At 41.7% G+C, this 26,301-nt stretch overlaps 1 protein-coding gene across 6 annotated transcripts in view; it reads left to right on the top strand.

The window, feature by feature from the left end:
* Positions 1-5,121: 5,121 nt before the first annotated feature.
* LOC105014043 (zinc finger MIZ domain-containing protein 2) overlaps positions 5,122-26,301 on the top strand; it is a 57,610-nt gene continuing 36,430 nt past the window's right edge. For 2 of the 6 annotated variants that reach the window (XM_010876015.4, XM_010876021.4), the window contains exons 1-2: positions 5,122-5,609; positions 25,641-25,744. In XM_010876015.4, the coding sequence (XP_010874317.1) occupies positions 25,695-25,744 (50 nt within the window). In that variant the 5' untranslated portion in view covers positions 5,122-5,609; positions 25,641-25,694. Of the gene's footprint in view, positions 5,610-13,599; positions 13,698-18,029; positions 18,122-19,349; positions 19,457-25,640; positions 25,745-26,301 lie in introns of those variants that run through there. The other 4 variants (XM_010876018.3, XM_010876016.4, XM_010876019.5 and 1 more) reach the window with 4 other exon arrangements.

Genomic DNA, 26,301 nt, shown 5'->3' on the forward strand with positions numbered 1-26,301 from the left:
ATACTTTATTGAAGTGAGTCTGTTACAACGTTTGGGTGAATATGCCAGTGACCTTCTTGAATGCTTTCATTTAGCTGAGTGAGTCTGCCCCGCACATTCAACTTATACCATTTCAGGTAAATCATTGCTAAGTAGACATCCAGTCTATCATTAATATATCCAGACTCTAGAAGAAATAGCAATAACACTGTACTGATTTCTGTCGTCTGTTAAAACCTTTACAATGTGACTGATATAGATGTCCTGTTGCCATCATTAAAGGTGTGCTATCCAGTTCAGGGGAAGCTGGATAGCCTGAAGGAGTCATGTCATTTGCGTTTGCTTTTCAAAGTCCTTTTGTGGCTGTGACTCACTCACTTTCTAGGCTAAAGGAATTGTGGGTAAATTCCAAGTGACCTTGTTAACCAGTTGGCGGGAGGATTGGGGGATGGCAGTACGGAAAGGAGTAATGAATGAAGAAGTACTGCATGCCGAATTTGTCAAAGAATACATTAGTGTCACTATGATATAATACAAAAAAACATATAGGGCTTATTTGGTTATAATGGAGTAATAAAGTCTGATTTCTAATTTAAAGCTGATTAGATAATTAACAGAAAGGACATTTTCCTTTATCGTAAGATAAGATTGAAGTTGCAAATAGTTTCAGGTGCAAGATAAAAGCAACTGCGAAAATGTGGTCAACTGGTCACGTTCAACTTGAAGTAAGGGTGCCAATAATTTATACTAGAAGCCTAACTATTTTGGACTGGGCAGATACCGTTGTTTCTGGATAGGTGTTAGGTCAAACACGCAGCTCCTTAGTGCCTACTCACTTATGGGCAGGTTTTTCAACCCCCCGTTTCATTTAGGACAACCCACCATGTCCCCCGAGTCTCCAGGGTGGTGACTGGCTCAACCCCTCCCCCACGACAGGGATCCTCTCCGGTGAGAGGAACAACAGCTTGTTTTAAATGAGAAAGGCTCACGCAGTGTGTCAGATGGCTCTTCCCCCGGGCAAAGTCCTCTGCTCTTTGGCACATCACATGGTTCAACCCTGTCCCTGCACACGATCATCACTGGCTGAAGGTTGTTCACCACGCAAGGGCTGTTCAAGCTCAATAATCTTGTCTGCCACACCCCACATCCACAGGCTCAAAACACTTATTGGCATAACAATGAAATATAATAAAACCCATTGCTCCAACCTTGACACAGTTGCAACAATATCGCCCCACCTATCCTATAATAGCAGACAGCCATGCCTATGTGACTCGTTGCATATCGATTATATTTCTTCTTCACATTTTTCCTTTTAAGATCTGCCTGTTTTGATGTTGTGTCTCTACATAATATCATGACTTAGAATAGCCTAATATATATATATATGTTTTTTCCCTTATTTTTCTTTCCCTTCTATGACTGCAGAAATTTCTATAAATAAATGGATGTAAGCTGGATCAAGTTGGTAAAACTTGAATGGTTGCTAACTATCAGTTCACACTGAAGTCTACTTCCTTTCTGAATGTTAATCAGTTTACAGTCCTTTTACAGATTTGTTATATGGAGCCTGAGTTAACATTTAGTGTAGCTAGCTGGTTTGGCTCGCTCACATGGGAAAGTCAGTATTATAACTGAGAAATGTCTGCAGGTCTATGGTAATTAATCAATTGCATTTATTACACTTATTTATAGAAGTGCTTTTACAGATACCCAGCCTGAAACCTCAAAGAGCATGCAACACCAACAACAAATGTACAGTGGCAAGGAAAACCCCTAGTAGGGTTGAAATCTAGACAGGAGCAAACTCTAAGGGGTGGTAAGATTGTTTGAAGAAATCATAAAACTGACAGATACAATGAAGACCCTATAATAAAGATAATAGAAATGAGCAGAAAAATCTAATGAATAATTTATAAAATACAATATTGTATGCCATAAAATCAACTATTATTTTGTACTAATACTGTTGCTGAGAGATTTTGTGAACCCCTTCACTGGAATGCAAAAGTTCTATCTAGTTTGATGATATGAACTCTTTGGCCAGGCACATTGCCACAACTGAAATTTCTTCTGGAAAAAAGATCCCAAGTGCAGATGAATCTTGCCTGGATTTATATGTCATTTGTATTTACTTTCAAGCAACCACTGAAACATTCAGAGTGCTTGGTATAAAACGTATGAAGAAATGTTTGGGTAGGATGAAATTATTTAAACTGAATCACACTGGGAATAAAAAAAGTTTACCCCTTCACTTTACATTTGTATACACTTGGTCATCAGGGAAGTCTTAAGATAAGTCTTGTTACATTTTACCTTTAAGTCATTTTGCAGAAGCTCTTGTCTCGAGCAAATTACAATCAAACCCACATCCCTGGCATTGCAAGCGTCATGCTCTACCAACTTAGCTACACTGTGACTATAATTGAGCTCTTGCCATGTTCTAATCTGTAGCTGTGTGTTGTTTTCCACACAGGCCACCTACATACTCCTGGAGGGGGACTCAGCAGGATACGGCCTTCCCTGTGGACTTTCCCCCAACCCTATTCCTCCCTGCCGGGATAAAGCCAGCATCCCAAATAGCACCTAATTTCCTATATAGTGCACTGATTTAGTTCAGGGCCCATTGGGCTTTAGTCAAAGTAGTTCACTGTTCAGGGTATAGTGTTCCATTTGGGAATGTTGCCAAACTGTTATTGACTGTCAGCAACTTCCCAGGAATGTTCCTGTTCTGGCCAGAGAAGCAAAGTCACTGCAATGGAATGCAGAATGAATCCAAGAGGTTAAAAACATGCACACACACTCACATACAGTCATGGCATTTCACAGAACAGTAGTGCATGGTAATCAGATTTGGTGTTAAAGTCCTCCTCCAGGGGATGTTGGGTTTTCTTTTAGACAGAAGAATACGGTTCATGCTTGGTCTTTCCGTGGCGTGGTTTTTAATGGTTAGCTGCCACAACTGGACTTCCACTGCTTCATGTGTTCGTGTGCCGTGACATTTCACTACAACTATTACACAACAAGTATTGTCAGACTAATAAACACACGGAAATCATAACATTCAAATCTGTCTCATTTTCAGTCCAGGCGCGGCACATCTTTCGTAAGAATCTCCTCTGGGATTACTAGATTGCCGCCTTTGTTACCCTGTGCATCTGAGGGTGAAATTGTTGCACCATAGCACAGCATGATACCCCCATCCCCAGTCACACAGCATGCATTCTATAGCAGTGCTTTTCTGACCATTTCACAGGACACCTCACACCAGTGTGTGTGTGTGTGTGTGTGTGTATCGCTCTGACAGTGGTAAATGACTGCAGCAGGAGGCTGTGCGGCAGGTTGAATAAGGTGGGAGGTGGGTGGGGGGGGGGTTCACTTGGATGGAAGGGGGATAATATGCAAAAAATGTAAGCTTCTGTTTCCAGGGCAACAACGATCTGCAGATCACAGTTCTTTAGGCTAGTCATTGGCAGACAGGCCCTAGCAATCTGTCCACTAACATGAAACATTGCTTACCTTCTTTTTTCTCATCTCTGAAAACAGTTATTACAGGTTCCTGTGTTTTGGACATTTGGGCTTTTATTGTTCCAGTCAAATAGTTCCTATTATTGCTAGTCCTCATTTTATCATTAGATTCGAACTGACTTTGAACTGGGTCGTATATTGCTGGTTTTCATCTGTGGAAAAATACAGCATTCACTGAATGGGGCTACAAAACATAATATCACGCATTGAATGTCTGAACCTTTAATTAATAATTTAAACAAAAAAACATCCTGTAGGCAGATTGTCTTGAAAATTACATATATGCTTAAGTGGGGCATACAGGATATTTATTTATTTTCTTTTGACTGGGACAAAGCCTTCCTCAACATGTATTCCTTGTCCTCTTGGTAAAAAAAAAGCTCTTTTGTGATCATCTACAAGCCATCCTTTTCAGGTCCTTGTATCCAGTAGAATCAGCTGACCGCTTTTCCCAAATGTGTGTGTGTGAGAGAGAGAGAACATGCTGAATAGCTGCCCTCAAGCACTTGGGCTCAAGAATGCTACACTTGGCACTAAACCGTGAGGGCTCATCAAGGCCACATCCATTGTTCATCGCTCTTCTGCCTATCCCCAAGGCTAAGCACATCTATAGTCTAATTCTCATGGTATGCTGTGACAGTCACAGGCTGAGGGGACCTGGCCCTTAAGGGCAGAACTACAAGAGGTTTACATTCTTGAGTTTAGTATGGATAGGTTCATGTGTTGTAATCGCTTGTAAAAGAAAGACTACCAGTTGCTAAATATTTTTTGCAAGACCCATTTCTTTAATCTTCTACTGGTTAAAATGAGCTTCAAAAAGAACTATTATATGATAATTAAAATGTTCATGGTCATAAGCAATTGATAAGAGCCTTATTTGTTTTTACTCTTGAAAATGATTATCCATGTTATCATGATCATATCTCCATGTGAATTCACTGTTTTAGTTTCTCTGAAAACAGAAACGAACTATCTCCATAGGCACTTGCATGGTGATTCATGATGAGCAAAAAAACCACATTATTACCCACTGTTTATGGTGTTAGCAGTAAATCATACAGTAATTACGCCTAGTGTTGCTCCAGACATTGCTGAAATAATGAATCCTCCAAATCCCAAGAGGGACTTCTGTAGAGAGGGGGATTTCAAAGCTAGAAAACAACACATTTACTGAAGTCATATAGGCCTAGAATGAATGTATGGGGATAGCAGCTATGACCAAAGTTATCCTATACTAAGAGTCAGTTTATGTATAGGTCTGTTTCTATTAATACTGCCTATATCAACATTAATATGACATTCTGGATACATTTACTGGGCACACTATACTGATACCACAGTGCAAAGAAATTAAATCATTATTGTCTACAGATGAATGACTATCAATTATATTTCAGCCCATATGGCCAAAATACCTGTCCTGTGTTTTGCAAATAAATTATCTGTATTAGATGCGGACCACAACTGTTAATGACTAAATCAATTAATGGGCTAATGCATTATTGTTACACAGTTATTACAGCCTGACCATGGCCTCCTAGTGGAACCTAAATCCTTGAACTCGTGAATAAATTACCGCAGCCTATTGTGCAACAGAAGCAGGCAGCTTGTTAGCTTGCTGGTTGAACTGTGTAGTAGAGAGCAGTACAGCAGAACAGAGCCAAGGCAAGTGCATCCATTCAACACAGCAAGCAAACAGACCGGACTTAGTCATCGGGTCAGTTAATGACGGTATTGAAAGGGTAGGGCAAGGTTCTACAAACGTATCAAGATTGGGAGATGGACAATGCAACACGCTCTAAAAATTAATTTTATAAAAGCTATACGTCCTTTAAACAACACATCAATGGTGCAGAGCGCTGCGGAAGGTAGCTAACGCTAGCTATCTTTTTAGCCTAAGTTTCCTGGATAGACCAGCCCCCGGAGAACATTTCGACATTTAGCTAGCAACTTATCATGCTAGCAAGAAAACATCAAGTATACATTTCTTAATGAAACCGGGTCACAAGCTTCCAGAAAACTGGTGTGTTTGCGCATTACTGCCGTGGAGCTCAGACTGCAACCATTTCAAACCGACCAACATAGGGTAGTTGAAGTTGAAGGTAAGCCAGCACCAGCAGCCACTTCACATCACTCCATTGTCACTTAGCTAACTAGCATGTAGCTAGCCAGGGAGCGAGCTAAATGCAGTTATTTGTCTAGTTAGCTAGCTGGATTTAAGTTATAGCTTCCTATTGACTGTTAAATTGTACTGCAACATCAGTCCACACAGCCAACAAAAAAATGTGACGTGTGGTTAGCTGAATGTAGCATATGAATGATATTTGCTACATCGGAGTGGTTCACAGGCATACTGGGCATCGAACTTACGCTAGCTGGCTTGATAGCCACAACCCCAAGCTACCCAACGTTAGCAAGCTAATAGGCTACTACTGTAACGTTTCAACGTCAATCGTCTCGTCATATCTTTAGTTTGGGGAAGTAGCTAGGCAGTGGGCGATTTTATCTCGTAACACATTAACATCATTCTAAGATGCTAGATGATGTTATCTAATTGGCTAAATGTTATTTTTTGTATCTAGTTATGTTGTAAGCACTCATACTAGACCTCCGTCGGCGTTGTCTTGGTGGTAATGTTAGGTTGTGCGAGAAAATTCAAAATGTCCCCCATTGATTCCCCCTAATAATTCCGCTTTAACGCATGTAACGTTAAAGGTAACAAAAACCATATTCATGAGAACTTAAAATTGTTTATTAACAATCGAGGACATATTGGTCCGCTTTGCTAACGTAAACGATGTTTTGTTGTTAACATCGTTCAGTTGACATTGTTCTCTTGTCTACGAGAGAAAAGTCACCAGAGGTTCCCAGCATCAGCATGTGTGCCTTGGACACCTTCGGTGGCTGCGTTGTTATGTGGCGATGCAGGTAGCTAATGTAAGTCTGTCTGTCAGCTTAGCATGTTAGTTTAGCGACCCTGGCGTTGTTAATTAGTTATTAAAGCTAGGTTGTAACCCCATGCTAGCCCCCCCCCCCCCCCAAAAAAAAAGATTGTGACTGTTTTGATTTTGTTTTGCATTTACTCTTGATTAGACCTGAATACAGATCCCTAATTTAAAAGTTACTGGTGTGTCTGGATTCCATTTATCTGCAATTTACTTACATTTAGCCTAAGACCTTCTATTTGCTGCTTAGTTCTGTTCCATTATCACAATTACTGTCCCTATAACCTACATTTTGTGTTCTGTACAATTTTGATTGACTTCAGAATTTGTACAAATTGGATTATGGTACACAGCCTTTATCCTACCACTTCACTAGGCCTAGGGGATTCATGGTATGCACTTCCATGTTCTTGAAGAGGATTTGAAATGATTGTGTATTGGTGCGTATGTGTATGTCTTTCAGGGTTCTTAGGGATTGTTGCACTTTGTGAGGAGCAGTGCATTAATTATTTATACAAATTGTTCCATATTGAGAGAAAAAACAGTTAATCCCAAGAGGGGAGGAGGGGGTATGGCTACACTGCACATAAATGCTAGAATTACCAGCACATCGCTGACCCACTTTTGTTCATTGAAGCCATATACTGTGTAACAGACTTGTAATGTGGGCTTGAGTGTCACTGCATATTTTGAAAATGAGATTATTATAATCTATGCAACAGTTCTCTCCACTTAAACATGAAGCACTGGCCTACTGGTCGGCAGTCTGGATGCAAGAATACACCTCCAGGTGACTATGGTATTGAAGTGATGTAATAGTCGTCGTGAGGGGTAGAGTGACACACCTCAACGAGTAAAAAACAAGATATGCTTAGGTTTTGTTATTGTGTGTATCAACTGAGACCATTAATCCTACTGGTATGAATTGCTGGTTGGGTATTGCTGGGAAACATTTTGAAGTTTGTCCTGACTTGTATTTTAAATCCACCTAATCCAGGTTTTTTTTTAGCGCAGTGATATCAGAACTACATATCTCAATGAAGCATTGGAACCAAAAGGGTCTCAAACCCAAGTATTTCGATTTAACTGATCACATGTTTAATCCTTTAAGTTGATGCTCGGCTCTTATCCTGCTTTTTGGGATGTTGGACAGATGGATAGATCAGAACCAGAATCGCCTTTATTCGCCGCGTATTAACACACACCCAGAACCTTAATTGGTGTTACGGTGCTGCTGTTTGTAGGTAGGAAATATATTCTGAGAGTATACACAATTTTGAGGGACTTTGAATATTTACACAAAGAAGTTACTTCAGGACCTTGGCAGTTTGGCTGTTCAGCAAAGTCAGATGAACTTGCGAATACCATTATCTGCATGCAGTTTTAACAAAGGTGCTAACTTTCACTTGTGCAATGACTGTACGTCTGTGTTAGACGTCCAATCATTGCTTTTATTCTACTGTAGTCAGTGTTGGCTCACAAAATGACTGACTTCCTTTATTCTGGGGAGTTAGATAAAAAGCCTTATTGCTTATGCCTTCCAGCATCTGAAGTCTAGCAAACCTGACAAGATTGTCAGTTCTATGTAGCCTAGTGCTCAGGCTGAGCTGGGAGCTTCCTGCCAGGATACATTTTGCCTGAGGCCTCGTCAGGTAGCATGGTGCATCATGAGCAGTACCAGCAGCATAAAGGGAGCAGACATGGAGAGACTTTCTCAGATAAAGGCATTCTGTTAGGCTGTCTTCCATGCTTGGGTGTTTTTTAGCAGGACGTTAAAGGTTCAGTTTAAGGGAGGCAAATACTTTTGAGAGCCACTCTGTGTAATGAAGGCAGTGGCTTCGACCTTTTTACTCCTCTCTAGCCACACATTTGGGTGATTGCTATACTACAACAGTCAGACTAGCAGTAGTTTAAAGAATGATAATTAAAAAAACAGTAGTAATAATTAATTATTTTGGGGTTTTTGTGTGTATCGATTCAGGCAATTCATCGCAATATGGATATTTGTATTATGTTGTTTTTGAAAAGATTCCAATATATGTTTTGCTCTGGTTCACCAAATCTCTTGATTTCCTTGACTGATCCAAACAATCTTTATCATGCCTCTCTCTTTTCCCACATGAGTTGACTTGCAGTGAGCAATATAAATACATAAAATACAAAATAAATAGCCAAGGGCTTAGGACTGTTGGCTGGTTTGTGTTATACAGAAGAACAGTTTTTCCCAACTCCAGTTCTTTAGTTACCCTCACAACAGCGCACATTTTTTATTGTAGCCCCAGACAAAGTCACCTGAGTCCCCTCAGTAGGGGCGTGATGTCTTGTTGGTAGGCTGAATCAGGTGTGTTTGTCCAGGGCTACAACAACGTGCTGTTAAGGGTACTTGAGGACTGGACTTGGAGAAACATTGGAGTAGAACTAACCTAATAATTTAATCCCATTCTCTTCACTCTCCGAAGATGGGGATGGAAGGTCATTGCTTGAGTGGGAAAAAAACGGTCAACGGATGGTTTGGAGCCAGAAAGCTCACCACAAATGTCAGAATAGGGGCTGGTTGTCTTCACTATATGGCCTCTGCCTCAGCAGTGCTGTTTTCTTTTATATCCTATTCCTCTCACTCTTCAGGCAACTTCTCCAATAGAGTTCTCAAAAGACCTAGCAGGTAAGTGGAAACAAAAAGCTGGTAATATATACAGATGTTTTTTTCACATCACAATTAAAGTGTGCCATCCGCAAATGTGTGGTTAAAAAATACTGGATATATGCAATCAAACGCAAAAACAAAACAACTGAGAATTGTTGTTAAGAATCTCACAAATTTGAATGTCAAAGAAAAATGATTTATTTTACATGTAACTATTAACATTATTATGCCATTATTAGAAAATGATTAACCTTCTGAGTCAGTAGTTTTCTTCTGTAAGTTTTCACTTGGATTGTACAACATTTACAGATTATTCCTCAGGCTCTGTTAATGTGCTGGGGGTCATGGAAGTATATACATTTTCAAGTCTTCTCATAGATTCAAAGAACCTTTGGTCAAATGTGTAACTTGAAAAATCCCTGTATTCTTGGGTAGAAACTTCAATGTAGCTTTGTCCATTTGATGTTGGTTGATTATTGTCTTGCTGAAAGGTGAATTACTTTCCCAGTATCTGATGTAATAGCTGTGTCCAGTGACTCCTATTATGTGTAATCTGAAAAAGTGAAGCATACCCAGACAATGATGCAGCCACCTAACCAGTGATGTATTTGGTTGGATTCGTCCCAAACCTGTGGCTTTGCATTTAAGCCAACACGTTTATTCCTTTGACATGCAGTTTTACATCAGTACTTTGTTGCAAATAGACTGAATGTTTTGGAATATTAATATTCTGTGTATCTGAATTCTTTTCACTCTTCACTAGCCTTCTTTATGAGGCTTTAACAAGGGTTCTTTGTAGTTGAGTCTGTGCTTGAAATTCAATGCTTGACTGAGGAACCTTATGTTCTAGGCCTATCTATGGGAGACAAGTGTAAATCCCTATTACTTTACAGTCAGTCTGTGTAACTTATGTGATTTGGTACACCTAACTTGATTTATGTAGGCCTGCTTGAACAAAGTTATATTGATAGGTTTATGATGACTACAATAGCTATATTTGACTTATTCGATTTTGGTTAATTTGTTCAAATGTATAGAATTTTATTTTCACTTTGACATTCATTTGTATTTTTTATAGTCCCATGACAACAATGTGTATCCCAATTACAAAGGGGGTGTATACTAGGGATGGGTATTGGCAAGTACCTTGCGATCCGATACATGTTATGATTCAGTACGTCACGATTCATCATGATATCACAACTGAATCACGATACTTATTGAAGTGCTGAAGAAAACCTCAAATAATATTAGGCTATATACCTGAAAGGAAAATCTTTAGCTAATTCCCATGATCAACCTCTAATGAAACAAGAAACCAGGCAAGACCAGTTCAGCCAGACCCCAATAGACACTATTGCCCTCTTGAGATTCGAACCCAGGTCACCCACATGAAAGGCTGTATCACTAACCACTACCCTACAGAACTTTATGTTCCATTGGTGTCAATGTAGCCTGTTGTGTCCTCTTTTGCCACTGGCCGTTTTAACAGCTAATTGGCTATTCGTGAATGATATTGATACAGTTAAACTGACTAACGTTTCTTACCAAGTTTACCTCCACCACAAATAGCATCTATGAACTGTTAGCTTTTGCCACTGGCAGTTTGAGCAGCTTATTAGCCAGTAATATGCTTACTAGTATCTTCTAACTTCCTAGGAATAATCATAAGAATTGAGCAATTGCTAGCGAGACTGGAGATGAACTTTTCCATGACAGAAACAGTCGCATTATAACCATATACAGTTTTAGTTAAGGCTCACTGTAATGTAACTACTATAGCATATGTTGTAGCCAGCAAATGTGTTTGTCTATCCTGACCCAAAACGAAGGCACAGATGCGTACTTCGAAAATCCACCACAAACAGTTGCGTAAACTGACTTATTTCAGGTTTACTATAATGTAATCACAGGAGGTTTTAGCCCGCGAAGTCTCATCTATACAGAATAATTCATAATGTGACCATTGCCTGGCCTGCGAGGAAATTTGAACTCGGGACCTAAAGTTCACATGTCCACTTCTCTAACCACAACGCCATTAATATGGTTCAGTTCGTCCAATTTTAAATATAACCCTTTAGACCCCAATAGATTTCCAGAATGCTGCTATTGATTACTGAAAACTTAAAATAAAAATTACAATTACAAGTTCACTTTCTTTTAAAGAGCACGTACTCTTCTTTAATTTGTCAACACATTAATGTAACTTGGAATAATATAATTTTTTTTCTCCCATTAACAATCAACTTTGGGTCATGACCGAAAGGACAAGATCCCGGATACAGGCGGCCGAAATGAGCTTTCTCCGCAGGGTGGCCGGGCGATCCCTTAGAGATAGGGTGAGAAGCTCGGTCACCCGGGAGGAGCTCAGAGTAGAGCCGCTGCTCCTCCACATCGAGAGGGGTCAGCTGAGGTGGCTTGGGCATCTTTTTCGGATGCCTCCGGAACGCCTTCCTGGGAAGGTGTTCCGGTCCCGTCCCACCGGGAAGAGACCCCGGGGAAGACCTAGGACACGCTGGAGGGACTATGTCTCCCGGCTGGCCTGGGAACGCCTCGGTGTCCCCCCGGAAGAGCTAGAGGAAGTGTCTGGGGAGAGGGAAGTCTGGGCATCCCTGCTTAGACTGCTGCCCCCGCGACCCGGCCCCGGATAAAGCGGGAGAAGATGGATGGATGGATTAACAATCAATAGAAAGAACGAACATCTACGTTGGCATGAAACAATATATTGCGACGAGATTGAGCCAGCGGTCAAATTAGGTCCGTACAGCTAATGTGATCGTAGTAAAGTAAGCATAAGGCAAATGTCAAGACATAGGCCTACGAGTTTTTATAAATGATAAGGAGAAGCATGTGGCGTACATCTTTTGGCAGATACAGGACATCATCGTGATCAAGTGACAACGTCGTCAGCGAAGCACAACATTACTGCTTCCTGGCTAGCTAGTGAAAGTGATAGCTTGTTGCTGCACAAGCGAAACATTTGTGAGCGGACAACTTTATTTTAGTCTGACAGACGAAAGAAACCGGACATTTTGTTGTGTAGTTAGCAATGTCATTTTCCATATTTGAATGAAATCCCAAGAATTAGTCAGCCGTTGACACAGCTACTGCAACGCTTTCCAGTACCAGACTGCAAGCAACCATTTGAGCCCCACAGCTGATGTGCTTGTCTATCAACATCACAGGGTGCTGTTGTCATCTAAAAGATATTACCAATATTTCACAGCATAAAGTATGGACAACACTTATAGCCACAGTTTATTTATTACATCATTATCGCGTTCAAAGAGCAAGGACGTTTCTAACCTCTATCACCAAAACAACACAGAAACAATCTCTTCTAACGTAAGAAGTCGTGTCCTCTTTGGCACTATCATTTTGAATAAGGAAATTAATAAACCAAACTAAGTCTAATGACAGCATACCCCTTTCTGGTTTCTTATTAATGACGACATCCATGGGAATACAGTAACAGGCTTTTATCAGGGAGATTGTGTGATATATATACACTATTATTGTTAAAGAAACATGCCCGTTCGGCGACCGCTACAGTAATTTAAAATCGACAGCATAATAAATTAACACCGATTCTAGAGATCAGAATATCGATACAATATTGTGAAAAAAACCAATAGTGATTTTACATTAAATCGTTGTATTGGCACAGCACTAGTATATACTTCTGCAATGTACTCATTTACAGGAGCTCTGTTCTGCGGTAGCTATTAAAGTCGCTATGGTAACTTCCACTAATTTCATAGCATTTCAAAACAATGTTTTTACTATACCGAATAATCGCTAACTGCATAGAAGATTAATTGTATCTTTCAGTCAGCCAGGGTTCCAATTATGATTGCTGCAATGCATGGACGTTCAGCAGAGGGCTGTGCAATATCGAAAATATTTTTCCTGAAATGGGGAGTATTATATGTGGGCACATTTTACCATGGATTCTTGTGCAAATGTTTCCGCATCTCAACTTGCAGTAGCTACATTTTGAAAGAAACTGACATGACTGATAGATTTAACCAGTTAATTAACATGTTACCATATATTATTTGTAACAGTTTATATTTAATGTTTAATTTGTGCATTATATTTATCTAGCATTTAGTCATGTATATAGTTTAGAACAACGATGATCATGACAGTGTGGAACTGTGCCCTGGGTTACGCTAAATCCTGGCCAATTGGGAGATCATCTACAGCTGCCTTCAAACTGCTCTGCCTGCCCGCCAGGGAAAAGTAAACCTTTCACAAAAACAAGGCATTACCATCAGTGGTTGCATCTTTTGGTGTGAAAGCCCCTTTATTTTTATCCTACTGTGTACAAAACTACTTTTTCATCTACTTATTCACTCTCAGAACTGTTTCCTGGGAATGTTACTCATCATATCCATCTTTGTCTTTTGCCATGATGTCCTGCTGCTCACATGCATGTGTATTCGCGCACAAACAATATGCATCATCATGGCTTTAAGCACAGGGTTAGGGTTAGACATTTTTCTAATGGCTGTAAAAACACCAGTGAAGTCTGAAATGCCCTGTTATACCTGAGGTATATGGAGAGGCCTTCGTGTTAGAGATTTGGTGGTTTGCAGGTAGGTGCTCTCAAGCAGAGAGGTTTTGGGTAACAACCCTGGTTTGCTCTTTATGATTGTAGTGGATTACGGCTTAAACAAGTTTCACAACAAGTTTGGGAGACCTGATTTCAAGACCCATTCCACAGTCACTGTTTTCTACTAAAGCTACGCTTTGCAAAATATGTTTGACTTAGCAGCTGAAGTGTTGAGAGTGAGACACCCTTAATGTCTTTGGCTGTTTGAAATAAGACTGTCTTTATACCAGCTGTAAGCTCTTGACTGACACTGTTGACTGAATCTAGAACCATCAAGCTTCAGTCCTTGTCAGAATGAATTCAGGGCTCCGAGTTTATAGCTGGTCATGTTGTGAAGGAATTAAATAAGCAATGTGTTTCCCCTTTGTCTAGAAGGAGTATGTTACACTGACGTTTGCAATCATCTTTCGCAGCCTTTGTCTTGCTATCCTAATGATATGCGTTTAAAAAAAAAAAATACACAGAACTGAATATCTGTGTGGTCAACAAACTGACTGCTGGAGCAAGACACTTTTTGGCTTTTGTTCTGTGTAGTCTGTCAGGCTATGACCTCTACAGCGCAATTCAACAAGGCGGATTAACTCGGTACCACCTTTCAATGTCTGTGAGTCCCTTTTTTTTATCTGTACGTCCTCTGTTCCGGTTTGTAATTTGTATATTTTGTATGTTTCTTTGTGTGTTTGTGCATGTATGCATGCGTGCGATAAAGAAAGCGTGCACACAAGAGTGGAGCAGGAAATTTCAAGTGGGTAGGAATTCCACAGCTAATGTCTTGTTGACCAGGAAGCATGACCGAGCCAAGGACTAGCTAAGTTGCATCCTTTCGACATTTGCTCGCATAGGTGTCTGACAAACCAGTGTTGTTATTTAACGTTGTCAAAAAAGCCCTTCCTGGGGTTGTGAAACATTTTCAGTTGCGGTTTACAAATAGCTTCTCTCCCACAGAGCACGTGTTCTACACCAGGTTTGCTGTCATCAAACTTAGCCAGGCCTATGATAGAGCGGATGGTCCCCCAGGGCTTATTAGCAGACACTGAAGGGAGCCACACTCCATTGATAGGGCCATACCTCCTCGGTCATAACTGTCGACACAAAGGCTGTTAACCACGTTTGCTCTGAAATGATACACGTTCCCATGCTTCACCAGAGAAGTGTCTTTGTATGTTTTCTGAATGAGTAGGGACTGCTCCCTTTGTTGGCGAGACACACACACTCACACACTCTGACAGGGCAGCAGGCAGCCAGTCAGTCTCTGTGTGTGAGTACGAGCACAGCCGACTCCCAGCAAGTTGCTCCTGTCGTTGCTGATCAGCCAGCCGATAAGTCAGCCGTCAACCTGTTTTTTTCCCCCCACCTCGAAGCAGGAGGGGGCTAGAACCCGTGTACGGGTGAGTTAGAGAGGTTCCCCGTCCAAGTTCGTACAGTGGAAGAGAGAGACCTGTCTCTTATGAACAAACCCTCTTTCTGTTTTGTTCAAGATAAGCTGAGCAACAAAGACAGGGTGAAGATCAATACAAGTTGAGCAGGTCTTAATTACTGTGACGAACGTCATAGCCTCTGACTATGCAGTGGAAAGAGCAAATCATTGCTCTTAGCGTGTGCATTGTGATGAGAGGCAGTTAAGTCGCCAGACTTAGTGGAAGTGGAACTGTGACAAACGGCTCAGTGGCGCAGAGATACATAACATGACCGGCAAGCTTTTGCGTGGCTGACTATGTATTTGAGTTTACTTATTTACAGTTGATTTTTTGTGTTCACTTGCAGTGCATTAAAGGTTAACACACCTGTGATTTTATTTATTTAACCATTATTTAATCTGTTAAGTCAGTTGAGCAACTAGACATTTAAATATATATATACCCCCCCCCCTTTTTATGTATTTTTTCCTGAAATAGCAGTGGTTTGAATTCAAATCAACGCTGCAGCAGTACATGTGGAGGTAGAGGCTTAGTCTGCTGGGCCACCCTTGGCTACCACTTTGTTTTCAATTACGTTCTGGCCAAAGGCCTTCAAAAATTGGTCATGCCAGTTTAAATACATCCTGGAGTGTATAATGAGAACAGGTTTTATTCTCCATTAATATAAAGGTCTCTTAGTTGGATTACAATATTTTTTATGTTTTCTCATGAGTCATTAAATCCGTTTGGGTAGGCTGCAGTGATCTGCTGATGACTAGTTTGTTGTAAAAGCAGCTGTTCCCCTGGTCCCTAAGCACGGCAGAGTAAGTAAGCCATCCTCAAAGTTGCAGATGTGTACAGTGGATGCGTCACAAATTGCATCCTATTCCCTCTGTATAGACCTATGGACCCTGCTCAAAAGAAGTGCCCTATAGAGAATAGGGCTCCATTTAGGATGGGCTCGTAGAGATGGTTTCACATTCACTTACACTCATTTGTAGAATGAGGGGGTGGCCGCCGGCAGAAACCAATTGCCCCCAGTTGATTTACACATTGAGCCTTATACTTGGGCTTTTGATTGGGTGCTTCCAACGTAAAGTTAGGAGTACCACATCAATGTCTGGAGCACCGGAATTGTTTTGGATTTATATGCAGCATAATGTATAGTTAAATATAAATGTGACACAAAACGTGTTTCCTCGCAAAAGCTGTTGTTTGTTATTATAAAAGCATACTTTTTTGGGGGAATTTAGGGTTCTTAAGATGTTTTTCTTTTGAAATTCATTACATTGAACAATGTATATTAAAAGGGAATTCAACAGCCTACATGTTTGTTATTGAACCCATCTAAAACCATGCCTCAGTGACTAGTTCTCCATGTCAGTCTCTTTTCCATTCTTTAAGTGCCTCCAATGTTTGAATATAATGTTAATGTTGCCTACTATGTAGCTAGCTAGGTAACGCAGTAACGTTACTGAACAAAAAGAAAATGGATGAATTATTAAATATGAAAAAATTTATAGTTTGGGCTAAGGACAATCGTTTTCCTTTGTAGTAAACCTAATACTGAAACCCCAATCATCACAAATCTACAAATCTTTCTCAGTGATACAGCAAAGCTCACTCATTACCACCATACTCTGTCCAGGTTTTTTTAGGTTAATTTAAGTGCTTGTTAAGCAATATTTAGGAGCATATGCATTTTTTCATGTATGTATCCATTCCTTCTTTGTCTTTAAAAGACACAAAATAAGACATTCCCATATATTTGGATGTGTCTTTGATGTCATCTGTGGTGTGTTAATTTCTGTTCAGTGAAAAATTTTTGAAAGTAAAAAAATAAAAAAAAAACATTTACAAAAAAACGGTCACACTTTAGTGCCCTGCTTAGGCAACCACATTCAAAGGTTACTGAGCAGTAACGGTGTACACTTTATCTATAAATAAGGTTGTTCTTTACGTCAATTTGTTTGTGCGTAGATTGCCTAATTTGGTTTACTGACAAGCGGCTTCGAGGAATTGGAGAGGAACAGGGGGGTTTAGCTAATTACTCAGAGAAGCTGCTGCTTTTAGGCTCTCCTCGAGTAAATGAATAACCTCAATATCCGGACTGAAAAATGCTCCATTGAGAGAACATCCAAGACAAGATTTTGTAACGTGGGGGCCTCCCATATCTGAGAACTTTTGGCTTTGTTATGCGTTTCCATATTGTTGACCTGACCTTACCTGTTCTTCAGGAGATTTCAGGTCTACTGTCTGCAGTGAGGGCCTCAGGGGGAAGGGGAACTTACAACTCATGTCATCTCCTAAATCTTGTTTCTGTGAGTGTTCTACTGCTATTGTCCCTCTGGGGGAACTTCCAGCCCAGCCATTCAAAGAGGTTGAAACCATTTTGGTTATCTTGCCTCAAGTAGGGTAGCTAGTTCCGGTAGAGGTGGTTGCATGACATTTTAGAAAACATACGTAGTTCTCAGACTGCAGACAGCCTTTCATTGTCTTTCCCAACTGAAGGCTAAGGGAATACTTTAGCTAAATCTTGACTGGATACCCTCCCAACTGCATATTCCCATTTTAGTGCAGTGTAAGACTAAATGTTCTGGGACACAGAGAGGGAAACCAAGTGTCCACGCCTGTGTGTGTAACAGGGTCTCTGTGCCAGGCTTTGAATGAGCACATCTGATTTTGGTGAGTGCGAAGTTGTGTGTTGTCTGACGCCGTAGTGATGTTGAGGAATGTGTAATCTTGGGCTGACTCTTCTCTGTTGCCTGAACTCCCATACTCACTCCCTCTCCCCCAAACCCATTCCTCAAAGGGCCAAGTTTGGGGGAGGGGCCCCTGTACCGACCAGTCATGTGACTTCAGCCTCTGTCCATTTGATGTTTGTGAATGGCTTGAGCAGTGTCAGTGACACGCAAAACTCCTCTTTTCTGAAGCTCCTGAAGTGACTAGCAGACACTTAGTAAATTAAGCTGTTGGACAGCTCTCGGGGGGTACAGGATTGTGTAAAGAGGTAAGCCTCGCTGTCTGGACTGTTTTTTTCCTAGCTACTCATACTATCTACCTTCACTTTATGCTATACCAGGTAGGTGCTTGGTTAAATCAGATCTGTCGTTGGTATTTCATAATCCATCTTTAGAGGAAGGCACAATCTGAGGTTGGCTGGAATAAGACTGTTTTTACATGTGTTGTATTGACTTGAGATTGTGGGTTGTGCTGACATCAAAATGGCAGCTTTCTAACCAGAAGATGACAAACTCTTCCTTGTATTTGTAAGGTTCTCAGCAGAAATGCTTATTTAGGGAGTTGTAGACTTCAAAGTGGTATTTATTCATGGGATATAACGGCCTTCCAGTAAAATGCTTACTCGAGAGTTCTATGTACAACCAATCTGGCAAGACAACACAAGTATATATTATAATATTATATCCCAGATCAGCACTCACTTTAGAAATACAGGTCTCTAAGCTTTTCAGAAAGCTTCTCAGCAGTGGTGTCATGCCTTTGGCCAGAGCTGAAGATTTAGGTGAACTGGTCCTTGAGCTTTGGTGGTGCTGTGGAGAGAGAAACCGCGGGGGAAGGGACTTGTACAATAGGATTAATGCAGGAGGAGGCGACCAAATTTGTTTTGGAGGTGCCACTACCAGAATGAAAACTCCTTCACTCCTCATCCACTAGCCCCAATAAAGTTGAACGGAACTAATAGCCCTTAAAAAGCCAGTGTTTGTCAAGTGTCTTGGAGCAAGAGAGCTGATTTGGATCTGTTTTTTGGTCTTTGAGATTTCTATGAATAGATCTTAGAATGAAACCTTCTTTGAGACAGTTCTCTGCCCTATACAGAAGCCTGCACGCATGAATGACGCGTTCTGTGCTTATTAAATGGGTATGACTGGTGGCCGGGAGTGTGTTTAGGATGTGTTCAAGCCTCGTCAGTCTCTCTCTTATCCTTGTTAGACCTCCTTGGTCCTGTCTGTGTGACTCCGGAGCCGGAGGCCAAGTAGACTTGACCCTGGCGTGCTGTGACAGTCGACTGAAGCCAGAGAGAGAGAAGACAGGCCTCAGAGAGGACAGTGAAAATTCACCGGAGACGAACCCGGAGAACGCTGTGTTGTTGTGCTCGTTCCAGGACAAAAACAGTTTGTGCCGCAAGCACACTTGCCCGCTCTCACCCTCTCTCTTTTCTCTCGCTGTCTTTCTCCCCTTTGTATTCTATTGCAGTGTGAAAAGCAATGTATTGTGAAGTCTGCTAATTGACAGCAAAGATGAGGTGAGGTGATATTCTGCTAATTGACAGCGAAACTCACAGGCAGGTAGAGGATACAGCACTGCAATCCTGGTAAAGCTTAAGGTACTTGAGGTTTACAGTTGTATGTACTGTGTGTGTAATGTGTACTGTGTGTGTTTGTACTGTGTGGGTGGAGTTGAAGAAGTGAATGTCTCGGGTAGTCAGTCACAGTGAATGTTTCAGTCAGTCAGTCACAGTGAATGTTTCAGTCAGTCAGAGTGAACATTTCAGTCAGTCAGTCAGAGTGAATGTTTCAATCAGTCAGTCACAGTGAATGTTTCAGTCAGTCAGAGTGGATGTTTCTGTCAGTCTTTCACAATGAATGTTTCAATCAGTCTGTCACAGTGAATGTTTCAGTCAGTCAGTCACAGTGAATGTTTCAGTCAGTCTGTCACAGTGAATGTTTTAATCAGTCTGTCACAGTGAATGTTTCCGTCAGTCAGTCAGAGTGAATGTTTCAGTCAGTCTGTCACAGTGAATATTTCAGTCAGTCTGTCACAGTGAATGTTTCCGTCAGTCAGAGTGAATGTTTCCGTCCGTCAGTCAGAGTGAATGTTTCCGTCAGTCAGTCAGAGTGAATGTTTCCGTCAGTCAGTCAGAGTGAATGTTTCCGTCAGTCAGTCAGAGTGAATGTTTCAGTCAGTAGGTCAGAGTGAATGTTTCAGTCAGTCAGTCAGAGTGAATGTTTCCGTCAGTCAGTCAGAGTGAATGTTTCCGTCCGTCAGTCAGAGTGAATGTTTCCGTCCGTCAGTCAGAGTGAATGTTTCCGTCAGTCAGTCAGAGTGAATGTTTCCGTCAGTCAGTCAGAGTGAATGTTTCCGTCAGTCAGTCAGAGTGAATGTTTCCGTCAGTCAGTCAGAGTGAATGTTTCCGTCAGTCAGTCAGAGTGAATGTTTCCGTCAGTCAGTCAGAGTGAATGTTTCCGTCAGTCAGTCAGAGTGAATGTTTCAGTCAGTAGGTCAGAGTGAATGTTTCAGTCAGTCAGAGTGCGTGTCTCGGGCAGTCGGTCATAGAGAATGTCTCTGTCAGTCGGTCAGAGAGAATGTCTCTGTCAGTCGGTCAGAGAGAATGTCTCGGTCAGTCTGTCAGAGAGAATGTCTCGGTCAGTCTGTCAGAGAGAATGTCTCGGTCAGTCGGTCAGAGAGAATGTCTCGGTCAGTCGGTCAGCATGAGTGTCTAAGGCAGTCAGTCAGCAGTAATAGTGTCAGTCACAATGTATCAGCCATTCTGAAATATTGTTCTTTAACACAGTTACAGAGGGGATCTAACCTGGACACCTGACTCAAAGTTCTCTTGATCTAAGAGTCTGGAAGGGGCATTTTGATGTTGTCATTAAGGCATGTTGATATTGAAGGTGATGTGCCCCGCTGATTGGACATGCCCATTTGAAATTGAATGAACCAGGATCTATTTTACTAAAGCACTGCCCCACACAACCAAACTGTCATGTTCACTTCAAATATCTTTGATGTAGCAAATTGATGATGAAACCTGTGGCGGTGCATGTGCAAATAGGTAGTAAATTAGAACAAATCAAAATGCTCACACCATTTCGGAGGGAATACTGTGGTTGAAATAGGCTCATGTCCAGATCAGTGAGTCACAGGTCTCCCTGCACTGGGAGGAATGTAGGTCAGGTCAGCCACGATAGACGGGATCTACTTCAACTGCTCAAAAAAATAAAGGGAACACGTAGTCATCAAGGTATAACACCAACCCCCAAAAAGGGAATGATTTTGCAGGTGGTGGCCACAGACAATTGCTCACTCTTCTTGACTGATTCTTCTCTACTTTTGTGTTTTGCTAGTAGCATGAGGCGGTACCTGCAGCCCATTCAGGTTGCACAGGCTGTCCAGCTCCTCCAGGATGGTACATCCATACGTGCCGTCGAAAGAAGGTTTGCTGTGTCACCCAGTACAGTCTCAAGAGCATGGAGGAGGTACCAGGAGACAGGCCATTACACAGGGAGAGCTGGACAAACCTTTGTCTCTCTGCCCATTTGTCTGATTCTATATGCCTAGTGCCACCAGATCTTCCTGAATTTATAAAACTGGTGTGGATCACTGGGCCAGGTACCGAAAGGCTGTTAGATCAAATCCCTTAGCCGACCAGCTGCAAAAAACAAAAGACCTAAGTGTTTGTAAATGTTCCCCGGATGGCAATTACGGTATCCCCATGCACCTCAGTTCTGAGGGGTTGGGTTGAAAGCGGAAGTCAAATTATTTTTGGACCTTCATTCAATTAGTTAAGAATGGCATCTACATTAGCTCTCGGTCGGTCGTCAGCTAATCCCTGAGAGGATTAAAGCAGCGTATGCCAAATGCTGCGTGAGCGGCATAGACACCGCTGTCTATCTGCCGCCCTACACAATGACTGCTCTCAACATGTTTGAGCAGCAGTGCTGCCCGTTTAGTTCACCTTGATTAATCCTTCCTCAGCAATTGTCTTTCCCCCAGAAAGGTGAGGCCTTTTCGTTAGGTCAACGTGCTGCTTCTGCAGCGATGTGGGCTTTATGTCGTGGCCTGTAATTGCGTGAAGGCCAGGGTCTGGGCAATGTACTAGTGTTTGGAGATCAGTTGGCCAACTTGTCTACAGCTGTCAAGTGGGCCTTGCTCCAACCCTCTCCAGCTCGTGTTCCCCTTTCTTCTGGCTCTTTCTCTCATGCCTTTCCCTCATGTTTCTGCTCTGTCCCCTCCCTCCCCCTCTATCTCCAGCCTGCCCACTCTCCCTGCATTTCTTTCTCCCGTCTTTTTATTATACTTGCAGGTTTTCTTCTGCCTTGTACTCTCTTCCCTCCTCTGATACCACCCCCCCACCCACCCACCACCTTTTGAAGCTGGAGGCAGTGTGACCTAAATCTGGGCAGCTGAGAGTGAGTGACAGAAATGGAGGGAACAAAAGGCAATGACGATTCCAGCAAATTAGCATGTCAGTTAATGGGATGTAGCACATCCTGGCGTATTTGAACCGGATTTGGTATCCCTTTGAACGAAGGCCTCTCAAGGGGGAATGAACTACATCATTCTGAAACATCTTCCTCTTCACCTCCCTGCTCATGCTCAACTCCTAACCTCTGCTGCCTCCGCACTGCCTGGCCGCGGAAGGAGACATCCGCACCTCTCATAATATCACGTCCCCCCCCCACCTCCTTTTTTTCTGAGTCCTGTTGCTATTTTTAGCTTTATGCTCTCCTCCGCTGTGAGGAATCTGTGGCAGGCAGCAACAGAGGCTGTGATCTTGTCCACCAGGACTCAAACAACCACTGTGTGGCATCACACTGCTGCCCCTAGTACATTAGCAAAGGAGAACCATTTTCACGCCATGCCCATACCTCTCCCCCAGGCCAGGAACTGGGTTACTCTGTAGCTCGCATGGAGCTTACAATGCCAGGGTTGTAGGTTCCATTCCTACAGGTGGCCAGCACAACAAAGAATGTAAGAAAATACATGCACTCAAGGTCTGTAAATCAATGAGTGTCTGCTTAATGGCATACATACTAATGCTGATGAAAATTGCACTTGATTTTGTTAGGAAAGGTCCAAAAATGGCTATCCACTTTTGTTGTTCTTTTAAAAGGAACTAGTACATGTTGGCCTTGTAAGATAACGTGGGCGTCAGCAATAAAAAAGGTGGTGCAAAAACACTCCAAATGTTTTGGTTTTTGTTAAAAAACCAAGAGCGAGATGAACACGTCTGCCGTTCAGCCTTTTCAGTTTGAACCCGAGCGCGTAGGCTTAAATCAGGAGAATAACGCGGAAGATGGTAGGTCTACTCAAGAGTTACATGATGAAAATGAAGACTATCAGAGAGTTGAGGAAGCGAGAGTGGGGCAAAACCGTTGGTGCCTTTGCGGCAACTGCTTGCCAATGCCAAGCGAGAACGAGAGCGTTTGCTGTAAAGAGCTCCACTTTTTGTCAGTAGCTGTCCAGGATAGGCTAAGATCAGACTCTTATTATCGGTATAAATAATTTCCTAATCATTACTGCCGTCGTTTGCTTAATGAGAATATACAGTAAAATGCTAAAACAAGATGCTTTGATTATATTTACAGATACTTCGTGTATCACAGCACATGAAAACTTTAACGCACTTTCCCTCAATCGAGATGTTTTATGGGCTGTCCTTGTCAGCCTCCATGACCGGCAGAGTGCTGGTCTACCAAATCGGAACCAGGTCATTAATAGGCAAGTCAAACGTGAACAGGTTTACCAGATCCATTTTTTACTAGGTAGTCCACATCTGCTGGCCACTGTACAGCTGCATCCGACTGGTTTACATCCATCTGCGTTGCTGCATCGGTCATACTTGGCGAACACTGTAGGCCTACAGTTATGAATTCATTAACAGCATCTGGTGGATTGTCGGTTACCTCCATGATCACCGTAGTGTCCGATGATTCGAAACATCGGACAATGAAACTGTAGGAGCGGGTTGTTTACATCCTAGCAGGAGAGTGTCCAGAGTCCCTTGCCTTAGATGTTTGTTAGCGCGGCTTTCACTCGCAATGTGCGGACGTTTAGGCTCCTTGTGGGGGAAAATTTAAGGCACGGCATTTGGTTTTAGTCTTCGCTTGTAACCAGCAGCCCCTGTGAGCTCTTTTAGCCGACTAAATGCCTCAAATGCATCAGGGCCGAAGTGGCGTGAACACAGCCGTGGGTCTTTAGGTAGTTGTACTCGTCCACAAGCAACTTCACACTGTTTTCTTATTATCTTCTCGTGAGGAAAGCAGTGGAGGCTTACATCACTCCCCTTGTTGCCTTTTGACTGGAAATTACAACCAAACGCTGCACAATGTGGCATTATATTCACTTTTTGTTTTTTGCTACAGTTAAACTTAGCGCCAATAGCTCACCTCTCAATCTGAACACAACCATTACACGTCATCGACCCAGAATGCATTTCGAATGCAAAAATGTCTGCCTCCGTAGTTCAAAATCTGTAATACAATGTGAGGATTTTTTAAATAATGAAAATATTTTATGTATTTCTAACAGTTTTTTTTGTAGGAGAGAGCAATTGTAGCATATTTGGCCTATGTATCTTAATAGTCAGGGTTCCTTTTAACAAATATGGATTACTTACAAATTTGTGATTTTGTTTCTATACTCTTTAGGTTTCTAAATATGTATACATTAAAATGTTAATTCTTCCTTGATAAGTAATTTCTGTGAGGCAATATCTTGCAGATTTTGTGTGAAAATGTAACATACAATTGACGAAAATGCAGTTTAGTTAAAAGTTTTGTATTCTCATTTAGCCAACGCTAGTGTTAGCTAGCTAGCTTATAGCTAGCTAGCTTATAGCTTCTCTTGGTTTGTGCATCGTATCAATTGCTCGGCTCCTTGCTACTCAAAACCCAATGTCAACACTAATTTCAGGGTGTCTAGAGTCCATTTCACTAGAAATAGACTACTCGCCTCCTAAAATTCAGCTTATTTTTAAAAGGCTCATCTCATACTAAAGAAAGAGTGAGCTTTGCAAGAGGAGAGCTTGGAAGAGTATTGCCAGGCATGCATCAGGGATGTCATCAGACTTTTAGGGCTTGAGCCTGGTATGTTTTTTAGACAGCCACAAGTATTTTACAACCAACCTTACATTGGACGGTGTAAATGAAGCACACGTAGCGAGAGTGGAAGCGCTTCATTTCCACAGCGTGAGCGTTGTTTCGGTTGCGCAGGGCATCCATACAAAAATATTTTATTAAGTAATAGAAAGCCAGTGAAACTATCCGTGCATTATCCAAACTATCCTTGCATTATCTTATAATCAATGTGAAGTAATATCACCAAATGTATATACTGGAATACAGTATAGGCTATGTTTCTCATTTTTCTCTTTGATGGCAAACTTCCTGTGCTTCTACCATTTATTCCTTAGTCAATCCAAAAGCTAAAGCAGGTCACTTATTGAATAGTGGCCCAGTGAACTGCAGTATATTAAAATAAATTTTTTCAGGCATTTTTATGCTTTTTTGGACAGGAAAGTGGTAAAAGATAGAGGAGAGGGTTGTCGCTGAAAGAGCAATGGGCTGGACTCAAACCTATACTGCAGCATACATGTCTGTCAGAAGCAGTGGTTTAGACCACGGGACCAACCAAGACCACTACCTTTTAACTAGATTTTACGTCCTGCTTTTCTCTGTTGGGTAGGCTACATCCTCAGTCCACTCATTATACGATCCTTAATGGTTTTAACTGCTGATTAGTAGTTGGCGTCATATCTAACTGCATGTTGGTTTTTGTTTCAGGCTGCCTGTTGGTTGAGGAGTTTTGGCCCACCCTGCTGACTAAACGTCCCTCCGATGAACCCCATCAACTCTATGAAACCTGGCCTGCCTCCTAATCCACACAGGTGTGTAGTCAATACTAAAACACCTAGCCAGATAAGCTATCAAGGGCAACCAAATGGTTGCATTTTGGATTTTTTAAGTTAGGCCTGGATTGGTGGCATCAGCACAGCCTTAAGAAATATTATCAAATGTTGTACTTGTGTCTGTTTCGGAAATTTAGTCTGTGGCACATTCACCCTACCACTCCTAATTAGAGACTAACTGTGACAACAGCCTACATTTTATTCTAATTATTGTAAAAAAAAGTATGTATTTGTTGATGCAACCAAGTCATGTACTGGTGCCACCAACTGAAAGACTCAGTGGCACCAGTGGAAATTGATAGTTTATTGCTCTGCTATCATTCCATTCAAAATTATGAATCAAAGCTTTGATTTTGTGGATTGAACCAATATGTGCCGCAATGGTGTAGGTTTGTATTTTATACTGGGGGGGTCCGGGTCAAAGAATCCCAGGATTTTCACTCTTTTCCAGGGGTGAAAAGACGTGACCTGTCTGTAATATTGGGGGGGTCATGACCCACCGCACCCCCAACTCAACACCCCTGATGTACCGATCC

The sequence above is a fragment of the Esox lucius genome, chromosome 13 (genome assembly GCF_011004845.1).
Source record: "Esox lucius isolate fEsoLuc1 chromosome 13, fEsoLuc1.pri, whole genome shotgun sequence".
NCBI lineage: Eukaryota > Metazoa > Chordata > Actinopteri > Esociformes > Esocidae > Esox > Esox lucius.